The 15,740-nt window shown below is 35.7% G+C and overlaps 3 protein-coding genes across 6 annotated transcripts in view; all 3 read right to left on the reverse strand.

The window, feature by feature from the left end:
- LOC107018063 overlaps nucleotides 1-2,181 on the reverse strand; it is a 9,897-nt gene extending 7,716 nt beyond the window's left edge. Inside the window, exons 1-3 of the mRNA XM_015218427.2 lie at nucleotides 1,506-2,181; nucleotides 362-478; nucleotides 91-283 (exon numbers count right to left, since the gene is read on the reverse strand). Of these exons, the coding sequence (XP_015073913.1) occupies nucleotides 91-283; nucleotides 362-478; nucleotides 1,506-1,957 (762 nt within the window). The 5' untranslated portion in view covers nucleotides 1,958-2,181. The remainder of the gene's footprint in view (nucleotides 1-90; nucleotides 284-361; nucleotides 479-1,505) is intronic.
- Nucleotides 2,182-2,821: 640 nt separating this feature from the next.
- LOC107018319 (histidinol-phosphate aminotransferase, chloroplastic) lies at nucleotides 2,822-9,757 on the reverse strand. Of its 3 annotated transcripts, none has more exons than XM_015218778.2 (10): nucleotides 9,638-9,757; nucleotides 9,269-9,513; nucleotides 7,060-7,143; nucleotides 6,805-6,959; nucleotides 6,584-6,681; nucleotides 5,701-5,809; nucleotides 4,503-4,660; nucleotides 4,122-4,264; nucleotides 3,851-3,991; nucleotides 2,822-3,254 (listed from the first exon to the last, which is right to left on the reverse strand). In XM_015218778.2, the coding sequence occupies exons 2-10, from the start codon at nucleotides 9,491-9,493 to the stop codon at nucleotides 3,123-3,125; spliced, it is 1,245 nt and encodes a 414-aa protein (XP_015074264.1). In that variant the 5' UTR covers nucleotides 9,494-9,513; nucleotides 9,638-9,757; the 3' UTR covers nucleotides 2,822-3,122. The 3 variants fall into 3 exon arrangements, with proteins under 3 accessions (XP_015074264.1, XP_015074263.1, XP_027771913.1); XM_015218777.2 differs by having other exon boundaries at nucleotides 9,644-9,755; XM_027916112.1 differs by lacking the exons at nucleotides 9,269-9,513; nucleotides 9,638-9,757 and adding an exon at nucleotides 8,945-9,047.
- A 716-nt stretch (nucleotides 9,758-10,473) lies between these two features.
- On the reverse strand, nucleotides 10,474-14,839 carry LOC107015944 (WD repeat-containing protein 25). 2 transcript variants are annotated; one of them, XM_015216398.2, is made up of 5 exons: nucleotides 14,435-14,839; nucleotides 13,367-13,531; nucleotides 12,081-12,565; nucleotides 11,015-11,390; nucleotides 10,474-10,612 (listed from the first exon to the last, which is right to left on the reverse strand). In XM_015216398.2, the coding sequence occupies exons 1-4, from the start codon at nucleotides 14,718-14,720 to the stop codon at nucleotides 11,016-11,018; spliced, it is 1,311 nt and encodes a 436-aa protein (XP_015071884.1). In that variant the 5' UTR covers nucleotides 14,721-14,839; the 3' UTR covers nucleotides 10,474-10,612; nucleotide 11,015. The 2 variants fall into 2 exon arrangements, with proteins under 2 accessions (XP_015071884.1, XP_015071883.1); XM_015216397.2 differs by lacking the exon at nucleotides 10,474-10,612 and having other exon boundaries at nucleotides 10,675-11,390.
- Nucleotides 14,840-15,740: the final 901 nt, after the last annotated feature.

The following is a 15,740-nucleotide window of genomic DNA, read 5'->3' on the forward strand; positions in this document are numbered from 1 at the left end:
GGGGGGGGGGGGGAGTTGTAACATATTATTTGGAAACTATGCACAATCTGAAACTTAAATGAAAAATCTGAAAGAAATCAACAGGAATACCTGAAGACCAGGAGCATCAGATGAAACTAGTGTCAACAGCCCCTTCTCTACTTCACCATTTGTAACTAGCTTCCCTCCTCCAATAGCTCCTTTCCCATTTTGAGAGGTCGTATTGGAGAAGGTTGCAACAACAACAGATGAAGAGGCCTCATTAACGGGCAGCGGATTGTCATCAAGCAAGTGATTGAAGACACTACAGAGCACTATGTCTTTGGTCAGAAAGCATTTAAGAGTCTGAATGATATGATCAAGCCATGACAGAAGTTCTTACTCGCTTCGCAATCGAAGATGCCTAGCAATTGCACATAAAGCAGCACGAGCTGCCCTCCCCATGCAGCGGAAAACTTCAGTCATGCATGGGGGAGAAGAGTCCATGTCTTCCAAAGGCCTAGCATATAAAAGCTGATTATCAAATCATTAATCCCATATGGAAGAGCGTCTAACCCTTAAATTTGAGATGTTCGAGACTACTAAAAGGAAACTAGACAGGCTTAACAAGAATGTATTCAAATTCAACTAGAGGTTGTTTTTTTTATCTGTTAAGTAAGTAATTGGTTAATAAAAAAAAAACTAAGCATTAAGATGGTGCTTGGTATTGTATACAGAGGGAGGCATCTATACAAAAACAAAAAAGAAAGGCCCCCATCACTTTCGATGCCACACTGGTGTCGAATTCTCCAAAAATACACTAATTTTGGAGAATCTGAGACGTACTCGTTGACAATTTTTGAAGAGTCTGAGCAACATAGTTATTGACAAGCACAATGCAAGTTCAGCTGTTGTACACTAAGGAAAAAACTAACTTTTTAGCAAATAGACTTCAAATTTTTTACTATTTGTACGCCATTTGCATCAAACAAATCCCTCTTTCTGACCTCTGCAAACCAACCCTGTCGAAAGCAATGCCAGACATGGAAATAAGTTCCCTCACTCCATTAATCATTTACATATTCTGACTCTGAATGTATAAGACTCTCTTTTTCTGTTCCTACATCTCTATAAGAATCAGACTTTCTTAGCTTTATAAAGGTGTCAAAAAGTGTCAGAATGGACCTCCTCAGAGCAAAACACTAGCATGATCAAGTTTTTTACAGTCTAGAGCACAAACAAACATTATGCATTGAGGTATCGTACTAAGGAGTGAGGAGTACTGATGACCAACAATCAATTACATTCATTCACCAATCAATCATCACTCCATCAATTAGGCCTAAACCACAAAGTAGCCTCCTTTCCCCTCTATCCATATGCACATAGATAATTGTTGTAATCAAATAAACTTCTAGATTATTTTTAAGCAACTCTCAACCTGCTGCAACCCACTTTTTCTTGGTTTGGAATTGACTATGCATTGTAGTTAAATTCTACAGCTAAAAAAAAAGGGAAAAAAAACACATTTTGCTTCTACTCCTTACCTTCCAGCTCTGTATATATAAACCCCACGACCACTCTTGCCCAACGCGGCCCCACCAGCGCCACCCCCACCATTCTGAGCAACCGCCCTCGTCTTAAAAAAGTACCTCGCCGACTCCAACCCACAACGCAACACTGCCGTACCTTCACCACCGAGCTCAATCACCGCAGCGTTATGCCGCATAAGTGATCCTGAAAGCGCTTCCACAGCCCGCAAATAAGTCCCAACCGGAGCTCCATCATAAGGTACAATATCGGAGAGTTTAACCCGTGCTAACGGCAACCCATGTTCCACAGAAGGCGACCCAATGGAAGGAAATTGCTGGGTATTTGAAGTAGGTGTGTTGGGGGATCTAAGAACGGAAGCTGAAGAAGGTGGGGGAGGATTGATTGGATGAGTTGAGGGAGCAGTGGAGTGATGATGCTGATGCTGATGCATCATGACCATAACCATGGATCATTTCCGTCTGTATATCTGCTTGATTTTTGCTATATTTGCATACAAACACTGAAAAATAGAGAGTTAAATTAGGGTTTATGCTGTTTGAGAGATGAATTTTTGAGAATTTTGCAAATGGGAAAATGATGAGATTCTTGAAAAGGGAAATTTGGGAGGTTTTTGGCTTTGCAGAAAACCGTTCCTCTTTTTGTTCTCTTTTTTTCTCCTTACAATTGGCTTATGTCAATATATATGGAACTTCTATTCTATTTTATTTTTGTCATCATTCTCAAAACTCAATTTCGAGATATGTTACGATATTTTAAGACGTGAAATATTTTTAAAAAATTTTGATCTGTGTTTAATTGATTTTTTAGACGTGAAAGACGATGATGTCACACATTTTATGTGTAGGATGGATGAAATTGAGGTTCGCATTCGGAGTTTCGTGATGGTTAGATCGATCGGCTTATGTTGTATGAAGCGGAGTATTGGTTGGTCAAGAACTTCCATTTTAGAAGATGAAAGATAAGAATGTTGAGTTGGATATATGACATATCGAAAGAGATAAGATTAAGAAAAAAAAATATCCCGGACAATATAATTTTGACCTCAACAGAGGATAAAGATGCAGAAAACGACGTTGAGATAGTTTAATTATGTGCAAAGGAGATATACAAATGAATCCCATGAGCAAGTGTGAGAGGTTGGTTCTTCCTTGACGTACGAATGCCTCTTTTACTTGCTTGAAATCAATGAAAAACAAGTGGGATAAACGATTCTTTCAAAAACAAGACTTTCTATCTTGTAGAAGTAACGTCACTGTACGTAGCGAAATTATTAACAAACCAATCCTTTATAAAGAAAATCACATAGATGTATGATCCTTTTGAACATCAAGGAAAAACTAAATTATTTCTTCAAATGAGTCCAACCCTTTTATGAATTACAATATGAATTTTTTGCAATCAAGGGTCAAAAAGACCAAGTCTAAAGGTACAAAACTACAAATGCCATTGTATGGCCATTTTTTCAACATAATGTACACTTGTAGAACTCTCTGTGACTCCTCATTTCCATACAAAGACTTATTTCTGAAGAATGATTCCTTTGCAATTAGCATAAATAGCAATGAGAACACAAGACACTTCAGATTTTGTCGTACCGACCCCAAGCAAGATCAATAGAAGTGCTTGAGGCATTTCATCAATGCCTCGGTGTGCTCGGGCTTGCCTACAGAGACACGGACATATCCCTTCAACTCCTTGCTGTTGTAGTGACGGATCATCACTCCCATAGTCGCAAGATCTTCCTGTAACACGAGTTTCTACAGTTAAAATGTAGGAGAGACTGAAATGCATTATTTACTGGCCAACTGCGCCTTCAAAATAGCAGAACGATATATTCATAAAACAGATGCAATACAAAGAAAGGGTGAGCTTGGGGACTAATAGCATCACTTCACAACTGTGCCTAACTATAAATGTCAATACTACTATTACTACTACGACCAACAATTCTTCAATCTCAACCCATTGATCTCCGAATTATTCCACTGTAAAAGACCTCAAATACGTCACATCCTCAATCTTATGTTAATTCACTACCTCAGTAGTGATTGGTCATCTCTGGCTTAGCATAATCATCGAGTATCTTGGCAATCGAACAAACTCTCTGAAATTCCATGCACTACCATAACATAAAAGAAACAAGGTAATCTATTAAATGCTTTTACTTTATTCATGTTCTTTAATACTTCTTTCACCTTGGTATCAAGCTTATACATATTAACGTATAGCCCAGGATGAAAAGACATGAGACCAAATTAAATAAATAAATGAATCGGAAGAGAAGAAGCCACATAATTGACTTTACAAGTACAGAATCTGGTGATATAAGCACGTTTACCTTCAATTTCTTAGCATCCATTCCAGATGTAACTTTACAGAGAATGAAATTAGAATAGCTAGGGTATGGATCAAGAAACGGGACTTCTTTCAAGAGATTAAATAGTCTCTCCCTTTCTTGCACCAGTGCCACTTTCACATTCTGGTATAAATGACACAATAATCAGTAAAACTTTCCAAAAAAATGATATTGTTACTTATAAAAGAGATTGAAACATTTGGGCAAAGTTATTCAGTAATACACAGTGGAAATGTTCCATATCCTAAGATACCTCCAGATACGTGGGGTTCTTTAAAGCAGCACAAGCAGCAACTTCAGCAGCAACAGACACATTATATGGTTGCTTTGCTCGCCAAAGGAATTCAATAATACTCCGTGGAAAAGCTCCATATCCTACTCTTAGTCCAGCTAAACCTGAGGATTGGGATACCACTTAAATTAGTCAACTATACTTGAATGCCAACCACCCATTTATGACAGCAATTGTAAACACTAATTTCGTGAACAGGATACTCAGGAGATGATGATGTATCAGCTACAACTTATAAGATCTTGCACTATATCAGCAAAAGAGCAACAAGAGGCAGACGGTTTTTCCAAGCATACATATTGCATTCTCTCATAGATGTTCAATGGAAAAGCATGAACCTACCAGCTCTTTTGCTGAACGTGCGAAGAACAATCAGATTTTCATGCTTCTTCACCCACTTCATCTTAGACTCCATTCCAGAAAACTCAACATATGCTTCATCCAATATTACCAATACGGGAAGGTGAAGTATTTCCAAAAGAGTTTCATCATCAATTATACTGTTCAACAACATGATAGATTGTCTCAATAGAATAACAACATAAAGGAGGTAAGGTATCTATTGAAGTGTGTAACCATCTCATCTAAAAACTGAAGTTGTTAGAAAGATCACACTTTTTACTATTAGTAATATTCTCAACACGCTCCCTCATGTGCGGGCCTGATTCTTTTTCATGGGCCTAGAACGTGGAAATTCTTTTTAATTTGGGTGGTGGTGAGATCGATCTCAGGACCTCTGTCTGGCCTGATACCATGTTTGAAGTGTTTATGTATAATACCAAACAAACTCTAAATACAATATAAATTTCGATTGTCCTATTCCCTTAGGTGAAGAAATACATGGAAAACTCTTATTCAAAAAATAAAATAAAATACATGCAAAAAGATGGAAAGCATATAAATAATTATCTGCATAAAAATGTTATTTTGATTAATTCAATAAAAAAGAATTAATATTTGATCAATTTACTTCATAGTTGCTTATAGCTCTTTTTACACCAATAATGTCATTATTTTTAATTATTGAGAAGTAATGATATTCTATAAATGGTAAACAACAGTAAGATGGTGTGTTAAAAATTAAAAAGTGTGCAAAGCCCCAATCATATGCAGCATGGAATCTACATCATTTATAATGGCCATGTTGCACCAAAAAATCTAGCAAAGAAATACAATTTTGTTTAAGATTATGCATGTTGCTATGTTTGTCTTCAAAAAATTAGTATGTTTCTTTCCATCCATATTGTCCACCAAACGATGATGGGAATAGTATCGAGACTATCTCATCATTCGTGTTCTCCCCCAATTAAAAAAGAAACACAGTTCTAGTAATACTTTCCTATTAGTCATTTTCTCCATCTCACGAACTTAGAAAATAGTGAAAAAATGAAAAAAGGAAAGCTGCAACTGAAAGCTTTGAAGATGATTGGAACTTAGACAGGAGGGATTGGGGGTAGAGAAACTCTCACATGCAGTACAATCGAGGGGAGCAAAGTACAACCACAATGAGAAATAGACAAAGAATACAATGTAGCAATACCTCCCATCAGGATTATTAGGTGATGTCAGAAATATGCACTTTGGTTTCTCACGTTCAACCACTTCGGTAATCCGTTCAACGTCCAGGCTAAAGTCTGGGTTCCTAGGCACTGCCAGTTTGATAGAGCTACAGATTAACGTATTGATAGAAGTTCCAACAATAATTATCGCATTGAAGAAAATTAGAAATTATCAGCTTATTTCATTTTGCGCCATGTTTTAAAGACCACTTTGTCTGAATGTAGAGTCTCTGCATTTTCACTGTACTCACTCCATTTCTCTCTTAAATTTCACAGTTTCACAGTACAGTATTACCAAGCAATACATCATTTATGGGAAATGCAGATGATTAAGTAACAACAGCAACTAACAAGCTGCAGTGATTCCAATGCAACTACGTGTTATGAAAACTATCAATCGCCCATAAAGCACATATATAATCAGCTTACAATGATAACTAGGAGTCTAATATCCTTTGGAGTGAAAATGATTAGATCACAGTAGTTGTTTCAGGAATCAAAAAGAGCTTATACCCAACCATAAATAGATGTCATCAGATAATGACGGTATTTTACTGATAAAAAAAATTGATAAGAATGTCAGAGTGCTTTATCTAATGTAAGACCAAGTTATTGCTCAAACTAAGAGACAAAAAAATCTTATCTATTTCTCTCTCTCTCTCTCTCTCTCTCTGTTACATTTAGTTCCTAACTTCTTCTGTATACCATTTATTTTTCCAAGATTTCCCATAATATATTCAACCAAAGAGGATTTATTGCACCAAAACAAGTTCAAGTCCCAAGACTCTTCTAGAAGAGAAAGGATCTAAGACTCAGTATCATTATAATGAGGAACTCCGGAATATAATTAAAAATCATATTTACCCTTGATTACACCTGCTCCATTTACAGCTGCATCAAATTCATACATTGTGAAAGTGGGTGGGCAGTCAACAATCTTGTCACCAGGATCCAATACGCATCTGCAGCAGAGAACAATTAAATATTTGAACTGTAAGTCAAACAAGGACTATATCTCAAAATGACACACTTGTCAGCATTTAGTTAGACTTTATATAAAAGGATAGTCTAATCATGATATTTACCTCATTATCAAATCAATGAGTTCATCTGCACCGCACCCTGCAAGAATATACTCAGATTCAAGGCCAGAATCTTCAGCAAGAGCTGCACGCAGCGTGCGGCTTTCAGGATCAGGATAAATGTATGGAAATTTCATAGACCCCAAAGCTTCGTTTACCTGCAAGAACTTCAACAGCTTAAAATTGAGAAAGTGGAAAATAAATACACAGAGATATTTTTCCATTAAACAGTGGGCATTGCAAAAGATACAAACTTGCCTCTGGAGGAGGTCCATAGGGGTTTTCGTTAGCGTCTAATTTCACAATGTCCTCTGGCTTTCTACCAAGACGAGTGGACAAGACCTGTGTAGGTGCAAGCAATTATTTAGATGCAACAAGAAAATATCACATCTAACACATAAAATACCAATCATATGATGGTTATTAACTCATTATATCCCATAAAAACGAGAAGGAAAACAACAAATATATTAGAATTTCCTCATACCACCTTTCTTTGCATAGAAGACAGATGATTCAATCCTTTTATTAAATATTTTTTTCCAGAGAGACAGAGGGAGAACTTGACATGTCTATCAACAAAATGAGAAACAAGAAAAAAAAATGATGATTTTTTTTTTTTGTAAAGAACAAACCTCCTAATAGTCATTGGCCTATCTAGCTAAGTAAAGAAGATATGGCTAATTCCTGTATGCCTAATGATTCAAGACTCAAAGGGTCTTATTGTATAAAGTTTAGCTTACTTCCTCAGAAAATAATTCAAGACCCAAAGGATGATATACTGGAAATACTGTGCCAAGAAAATACATTTTTCATTAAGTAAACTTAATTACTGCAAATATCACACATTTCAATAGCAAACAGTTGGCAGCACAACTTGTATTGACAAAACCTGCCAAGCTGATAAACCAACAATCACCCACTAAATAGAGGAGAACATCTAATGTCCCTAAGGCTAAATGCAATATAAAGGTAAATAGATAGGATGCTTAATTTGGTTCACCGAAACCATTGACAAAATAGTAAATGACAAAGCTCAGATGCCAGATAGAGGCAGCTTCCCCCACCCTGCACAAATCTAATGTTTCACATTTTTAGTTAGTATCCTATTAAAATTTCTCAAGTTTCAATGGTTCCATTTTAATGCATACCCTCTGCCCAATCAAGAAAGGCAATGTTATTCTTATTCCTATATAAGTTCCCCCACCCACCCCTAAAGTCCTAGCTGCAGCACTGAGCATTTTCAGTAGTGAGTTTAAGTCCTCAAAGTCCTCCTTCTGGTTTGATTATTTAACTTGATTCGCTCAACATAATATAAGGTTAACTATACAACAACAATTAGCTTCAGTCTATATGAATCTTCACTGACCATTTTACTTCGTATAACCTCATCTCATGTCAATATTATACAAAAATATATGATTTTTTTAAAAAGGTACAAAAAGTTCTTTATATTTTCTACCAACATATAAATCTCTGGAAGGTTGACTATAATCGGTACATTGTCTCCTACAATACAATTAGTAACGGCTTTAAGTTCTAGGCACTATGAATATATTTATACAAACAAGTCACTTAAAAGGTATCTAAAAGGTAATTGCAAGTAACACTATTTTTTTTCTTTGATGACCATGGTGTTTCAGCCAACTTTGGCACACCTCGATTAGTTCCACGGGACACCAGCCACCGCCCTAGCAACAAGTACCACTAATTGTTTTGATGATCATGGTGTCCGAGTCAGCTTTCACAGACCTCGACTAATTGCACGGTATACCTAACACCTCCACTAGCAACATGTATAGCTATTGCAGGTTAGACTATTTTTTTTTCTTTTTGATGAAATGATGTGCGAGCCAACTTTCACACACCTCAACTAATTGCACGGAATACCTAACACCTCTCACCAACAACAGGTACCGCTATTGCAGGTAACATTATTTTTTCTTTTTGTTGACTATGGTGTCCGAGCAAACTTTTGTACACCTCAACTAATTCCTAAGGATACTTGTCACCTCCAACTAGCAACAAGTACCACTATTGATTGCATTGGTTCATATATAAACTCCTTTCACCAATAAATAGAATAAAACTAAATGTAATCAGCCATACAACAAGAAATAAGAAATGGATCCTACAAATTCACCTCAAATGGCAAAATGGGTTGATAAGGGGACAATTTAAGAAGACGGGTCCCAATAAAAGAACTTCCCTTTACACTACCATATATTTTGTTTTTGATCACGGTGTCCAAGCAAACTTTCACACAACTCGACTAATTCAATGAAATACCTGTCATCCCTCATCAGCAAGATGTACCACTATAGGTAACACTATTGATTGCAATGATTCATATATATATAGATATAGATATATAGAACTCATAAACTCCTTTCACCAATAAATGGAATAAAACTAAATGTAATCCACCAATACAACATGAAATAAGAAATGGGTCCCAAATACTCACCTCAAATGGCAAAATGGGTTGATAAGGGGACAATTTAAGAAGATGGGTCCGAATAAAAGAAACCCCATTTACACCTTGTTTCTGCTGATGGCTCTCCTCTTCTTGCACTGACACTGAAGAGGCCATACAAGCAATTCTCCTCCTCCGATTCCCTTCGTTTAAAGAACTGGGTTTTGCTCTAACAATGCTAATAGATGAAATGTTGCATAATTCAATCACACCCATCAATCAAAACTTGCTATATCCTGCATTCAAAGTTCATTTCTTGAAAAAACTCAAAGCAAAATCAATAAATCATTACATATAGAGAGAGAGTAGAGAGAGAAACTATATATATAATATATAGAGAGAGAAAGTAGAGAGAGAAACTGGTACAACTGGATTGCCGGCGGGAGAGGAACAAGTTTTGCAGGCAAAGGAGAGTGATGGTCGACTTGCCTAAGGTGAAGTGCATTAGTAGCCATTTTTAGGGTTGTTATTTAAAACGTAACCAATTTTCGAAAATGCATTTAAAATATAGCCACAATTAGAACTTGAAATGTAATTCTAGTTTGAATGTTTTGAATTGATAACTCAAAGTGGTTTAAGCCTTTAAGGTGTGTGAGAGGCTAAAAGTATAAATATGTGAACTTTTCGATAGTTTGATTAGAGTTATGTCGATATTAAATAAGAAAAAATTTATGTATTTCATTTTTTTATACAGATATTAGTTATGCAAGATTTTGTTATTTCAATTTCATCTTTATAAGATAATACACAGATTCATTCATAACTTATACATTTATTAACTAAATGAATTTTCAAATTCCAAACTATACCCAAGGAATTTTAAGTTTTTTTTTCCGTAACACAAGAATTTAATACACGCATAATTCAAGACGTTTAAAAATCGCCAAACTAGCATTTTTAAAGTGGAAATCTTCACTTTGTTTCACTATAATGTGATATCAAGTATGTTTTAATTTCTGAAATATTTACTTGACTTTTTTTTTTCCTTTTAGGATAAAATATTCACGTTAAAGCGTAACTAATATAAATACCACGTAAAACACCATTCAAGAAGAAGCGCTCCCTATCAAAGATTTCACAGTACACATGATTCTTTTGTTATGTTTTTTTGATTGAATAAGTATCCCACATTTACGATACGCAAGGTCCGGGGATGGGTCACACTCTCAAGTGGGTGTAACATAAACAGCCTACCATGATACAAGCATCAATAGTTCATTCCATGACTCGAACTCATGACCAATAGGTCCCACGGAGATAACTTTACCATTCGTCCAAGATTTCCCTTTAAAAACAGACTGTACAATAAAAACTTGATACAAATTTTTTTAACATTTCAGGTTACTGCAACTGAAACTTGTCCACTCTCAAGTGGGTGTAACATAAACAGCCTACCATGATACAAGCATCAATAGTTCATTCCATGACTCGAACTCGTGACCAATAGGTCCCACGGAGATAACTTTACCATTCGTCCAAGATTTCCCTTCAAAAACAGACTGTACAACAAAAACTTGATACAATTTTTTTTAACATTTCAGGTTACTGCAACTGAAACTTGTCCACTCTCAAGTGGGTGTAACATAAACAGCCTACCATGATACAAGCATCAATAGTTCATTCCATGACTCGAACTCGTGACCAATAGGTCCTACGGAGATAACTTTACCACTCGTCCAAGATTTCCCTTCAAAAACAGACTGTACAATAAAAACTTGATACAAATTTTTTTAACATTTCAGGTTACTGCAACTGAAACTTGTCCACTCCAACTACATGAAGCAACAACATTCGACATGACAGGATGGAATACAACATCGATGCAAGCCTCATTGTATGCCTTAATCTTTCTGATGAGCTTACAAGTATTCGAGTCGTAAACATAAATGTATCCATCAGAGGAACCAGATATCACTTTGTCACCATCCAAGCTGAAATTGCATTTTATGGGGAATCCAGAAACACTATGGCCTCCATATCTCTTGTACTTGTCAAGTCCAAATGGAGGCTTGGTAGAGAAAATTGCTATGTAGTTTCCATTCGACTGTGCTATGAATTTGGGATCAGAAGGGTGGCATCTTATCGAGGGACATGTATATGCTTCACCGTAAACCTGAAAGTGTTCACGAAATTAGCCTTCTTTTACAGAAAACAGATTAGCATAATTTGGCAAGTAAGTGCTATGACAAATTCCTGAGTATGTGAATGTAGATGATTGACGTGCGTGATATGACAAAAGATATTCTCACTTTCTTAATGGTCATGGATGTGCACAATTTCTCCTGAACCTACAAATGTGCAAATTAAGAATACAGAGGCCATGAATTATGTAAGAGCAGAGAACAAAAAGATGGGGACAGACGAAGAGACCCTTGACTGAAAGATGAGAAGATTACAAAATTCAAAGGGAGAGCCTGGAAAAAGAAAAGAAGAAAAGAAAGGGGACAAAAGGGAGAAGGACTATGATAGTCAACTGGATAATAGTGAATTTAGCTACATTAGAGAATTGGAAATGTCATGTACGACTTCTGCACTGACTTAGTACGTGACAGATCATAGGAAGGTGGTGATTTTTCTTTCTTTTTTCCTATTAGGCATGTATTTGCATAGACATTGATGAACACCTTCAGGCTTCAAGCATATTCTTGTTGTACGAACAATATCTACATTTCTAACAACACTCATGAAATGTGAAGGGAAATAACATCTTTGACATTTTCACCTAATGACTACATAATCGATGACGTGAAAAAATCAGAAGCAGAAGGAAACAAAACCAGAAGACATCAATGAAGAAATTTACCTGGTTAGATAGAGGGATTTCTCGTGATACATCCCAAACCATAATTGAATTTTCACTAATATTGCTTTTGGATGTATCACTTGATGAAATTATTCGCTTTGCGTCAACTGTAAATTCAGCATCAAGGATAGGATCAGGATTTCGCACATATTGATGGACCACCTTCCCAGCTCTTATATCCCATATTTTAAGGTGACCTTTCGAACCTCCAGAGAGAAAGAGATTATAATTATCTGGATGGAATTTTACTACTCCAACAACTTGATCCTCATTGAAAACCTGGGTTTCAGTTCCTTTTTCAACATCAATCAACCTTGATGTGCAGTCATATCCACAAGAGAGCACAAACAGACCATATGGCGACCACTTCACATCTTTGACAGCTGCATGGTGACAATTAAGTACACGTGCTTTCTTCTGATCTCTGCTCCACACATTCCATATACAGACAGTTTGATCCATTCCGGCAGATGCTAGAAGGTGAGCTGCATGGTGAATAGCATACATGAATACAAGTATGCTATTGAATCAGCAAAGTATCACAAATCAGAAAATATACAGTTAACATTATAGAGTTCACAATTAAATTATTTCATGCAAGTAATCAAGCAAATCACTGACTCACATCATTGTAAAATAGTGAAAATTATTGTGCTTGGTTAACAAAGAATTCTTGGTATTTTGATACCTAAAGAGAGTTTTTTTTCTTGGTTTTTGAATACCTAAAGCAAAAGATTTTCTTCTTGGTTTATGAAAAGGCTAAAGTTAACTATTTTTTCCTTCAATAGCACAGAACTCCTAAAATTTAGCCAGTTCATTTTTTCCACACTTTTTATATTTTTCAACTAAGTCTTAATTCTTTTTGAGTACTTAATTCCTTTCCTTATTGTTTTGGTAAAGAACAATAAAAATACATCCATCTTGTCCTTCTTTTGATAAATTGGGAAAAAGTATCCACCTTTCTAGATATCAGAAGTAAACAGACAAAGTACACCAGGGCCCAAGCAAATATCTGGAGCAGTTCATGTAACTGATCCAGTCTCATCCAACTAAATGCATGAATTGATGCAGTTTCACAGTGAAGTCCAATTTGTAGGCATTGAAACCACAAGGGAGTTCTGAATCTATTTCAACATCAATGGCGGCAGCCGGCAGATAATCATCAGGACCCGGAGGCATCCATGCTAAAAAGTTATATGCCAATTTTGATAAATATGATAATGATAAATGGGATTTACACAAAATAAAAATCAATGGCAGTACTTTGGCAGGGTTTAAACACTCACCATGACTTGTAGACCACTGTACAGCATTAACTGATCTTTTGTGTCCATCTAGAACTACAGACAGTCTTTCTGGCGTGTGGATCATGTTCGCGTAGACTTTAGTTTGATCTCTCAAAGCTGACAAAATATTATGTGGCAGAACTGAATCCAAAATGCTCCCTAAAACTAAGGACAAAAAAACTCCAAATCATCAGTTGCAGAGAAAATTCAAATTGAATGCAGAAGACCGAGAGAAAAGGTGCTAACTATTGCACAAATTATTACTATAAATTTGCACAACAAGAAAAGTTGCCGAGAGGTTCCTAGTTGCTTTCATGTTAGTAACACTTGTTGAGCCTCCTTTGACACTCTAATGGGCAACAGTGACATCCTCTCAAAACCAAAGATCTTCCTCGCGAAGACATCAATTGCAATGAAAAACTGATGAGTTGCTTAACAGACGTCCTTCCCTAAGGTGAATATTTGCCAAACGTCAATAGTTGGGTCCAGTAATTTTTCTACTGAGACTCTTGACACCAAAGCAACTGTTTAGATAATGTTATATGAATTTAATTGCAAGAGAATAAAGGGAAACAGTTCATTAAACATATGTGATGAGTAAGAAGAAAGCGGAAAAAAGCTCTAAAATCTGTTAGGACTTCAAGTACAAAGCCAAGCATGAAACAAAACAAATATATATAGATGTTTAGTCCAAGAGTAAGAATTCTAAACATGAATGAGAAATATATGAACAAAAAAGTTGAATCTTTTCTTATGATAAAAGTGAAATCTCAATTTATTGGCAAGGGAAAGTATGTCTTAGAAACTTGATACGTTTTGACACTCCATGGGGCTTAAGCACGTATTCGACAACAATGACACTCCCTAAGTTGTTACTCGCATTACTTCCATGTCTCAATCCTAAACCCATCCCCTTTTGAACAAAATCATCTTCTTTTAAACAAAAGAGTATCATATACTTAACTTATCTGAAATTTTTCAACACCAACCAAACACAGAGCTCATAATAAGTTCTCAGTTTTAAGTAAAAATAAAAGAGAGAGAGGGACAAGAGAGCAGTTGCAAAACCTGGTGAACTGTTAGGGGAAACCGTTGTGCTGAGGTCTGGAACTTTCTCCACTGAAGCCATGGCAGCTCTCTCTCTCTTAGAAATGTATCTTCCTGGAAGGGAAGCTTGCGCTGGGAGATTGGTACTTGGATTAGACTTGTAGAGTGGCACATGATTGCCAACTTGATGAAAATTCTCGAATTTGGCTCGTTTCGGCTGTGGCAAAATGGGTCTTTGAAGGTGAATTCCACCATTGTCGTCTTCTTCATCAGAGGTTCCGCCATAGACTTTACACAGAAGGTCCATTCGATCAAATTCGATCCCCAATTCAACAAAAATTCAATCGAGCTAAAATTAGGGCAAAATTGAGACGAATTTCTTCAATTGTTCTTCAAAAAGTTTGATTATACAGTATATTATTCTTAAGGGACCTAATTGTAATAGTTGAAACTACTAATATTATTCTTAAGGGACTGAAATGCAAGAAAAAAGACTTCTGGGGACCTGGATTCATTATTTCAGCTATTATAGCTGCTAACAGCTATGTACTACCTTTCCATAGGAATGTACAACTCATGTAAGTTTGGTCTTTACACTTTGTTTGAATGGTGATTATGTATTGTTTGATAACGTGTCGTATCGTACTGTATTATTTTGATAAATATAATGTTTGGATGAATTGTATCGTTGACGTCATACATCAACAATTTGAAGGTTTTTTTTTTTGAGTCTGTCTGTCGTATAGGATTTGCCTGGTACGACTTACATTTTCTATGTGGTTTGCAGGCTATTACATAGTGAGAGTTAACCTAATGTGCACCAAGTGTTCCTTTGAAGGGCAGAGGTTATGACACAAAGATTGTAGTTGTTACGGGTAAAATAAAAATAAAATTGAAGGACAAACCTAAAATATAAAAGTAGGATAAATGATAAGGTATGATTATTAGTAAATAAATACAAGATGATTAAAAAAAGAAATAAGATAACAATACCATCGCACCAATTAGTATTATATAAAATGAGACTTCTATCCTTACGTAATAATGAATATGATGATACGATATTAGTAAAATATAAATAACAATCAAAATAAATATTGTATTTAAATTAACAATAGAATACAAATCATCATACTAAGGGACCTAATTGTAATATTAGAAACTATTAATGTTATTTTTAAGGGACTGAAATGTAAAGATAGAAGACTTTTGGGCAGAGTTGATAGTAAAATTATAATTATCATATCACTAACCTCAATAGTATGGAATATCTCTACTATTAGGGTCGTTTGGTTCAAAGATAAGTTATACATGAATTATAGTGCAA

Source organism: Solanum pennellii, chromosome 4, assembly GCF_001406875.1.
Source record: "Solanum pennellii chromosome 4, SPENNV200".
In the NCBI taxonomy this organism is placed as follows: domain Eukaryota; kingdom Viridiplantae; phylum Streptophyta; class Magnoliopsida; order Solanales; family Solanaceae; genus Solanum; species Solanum pennellii.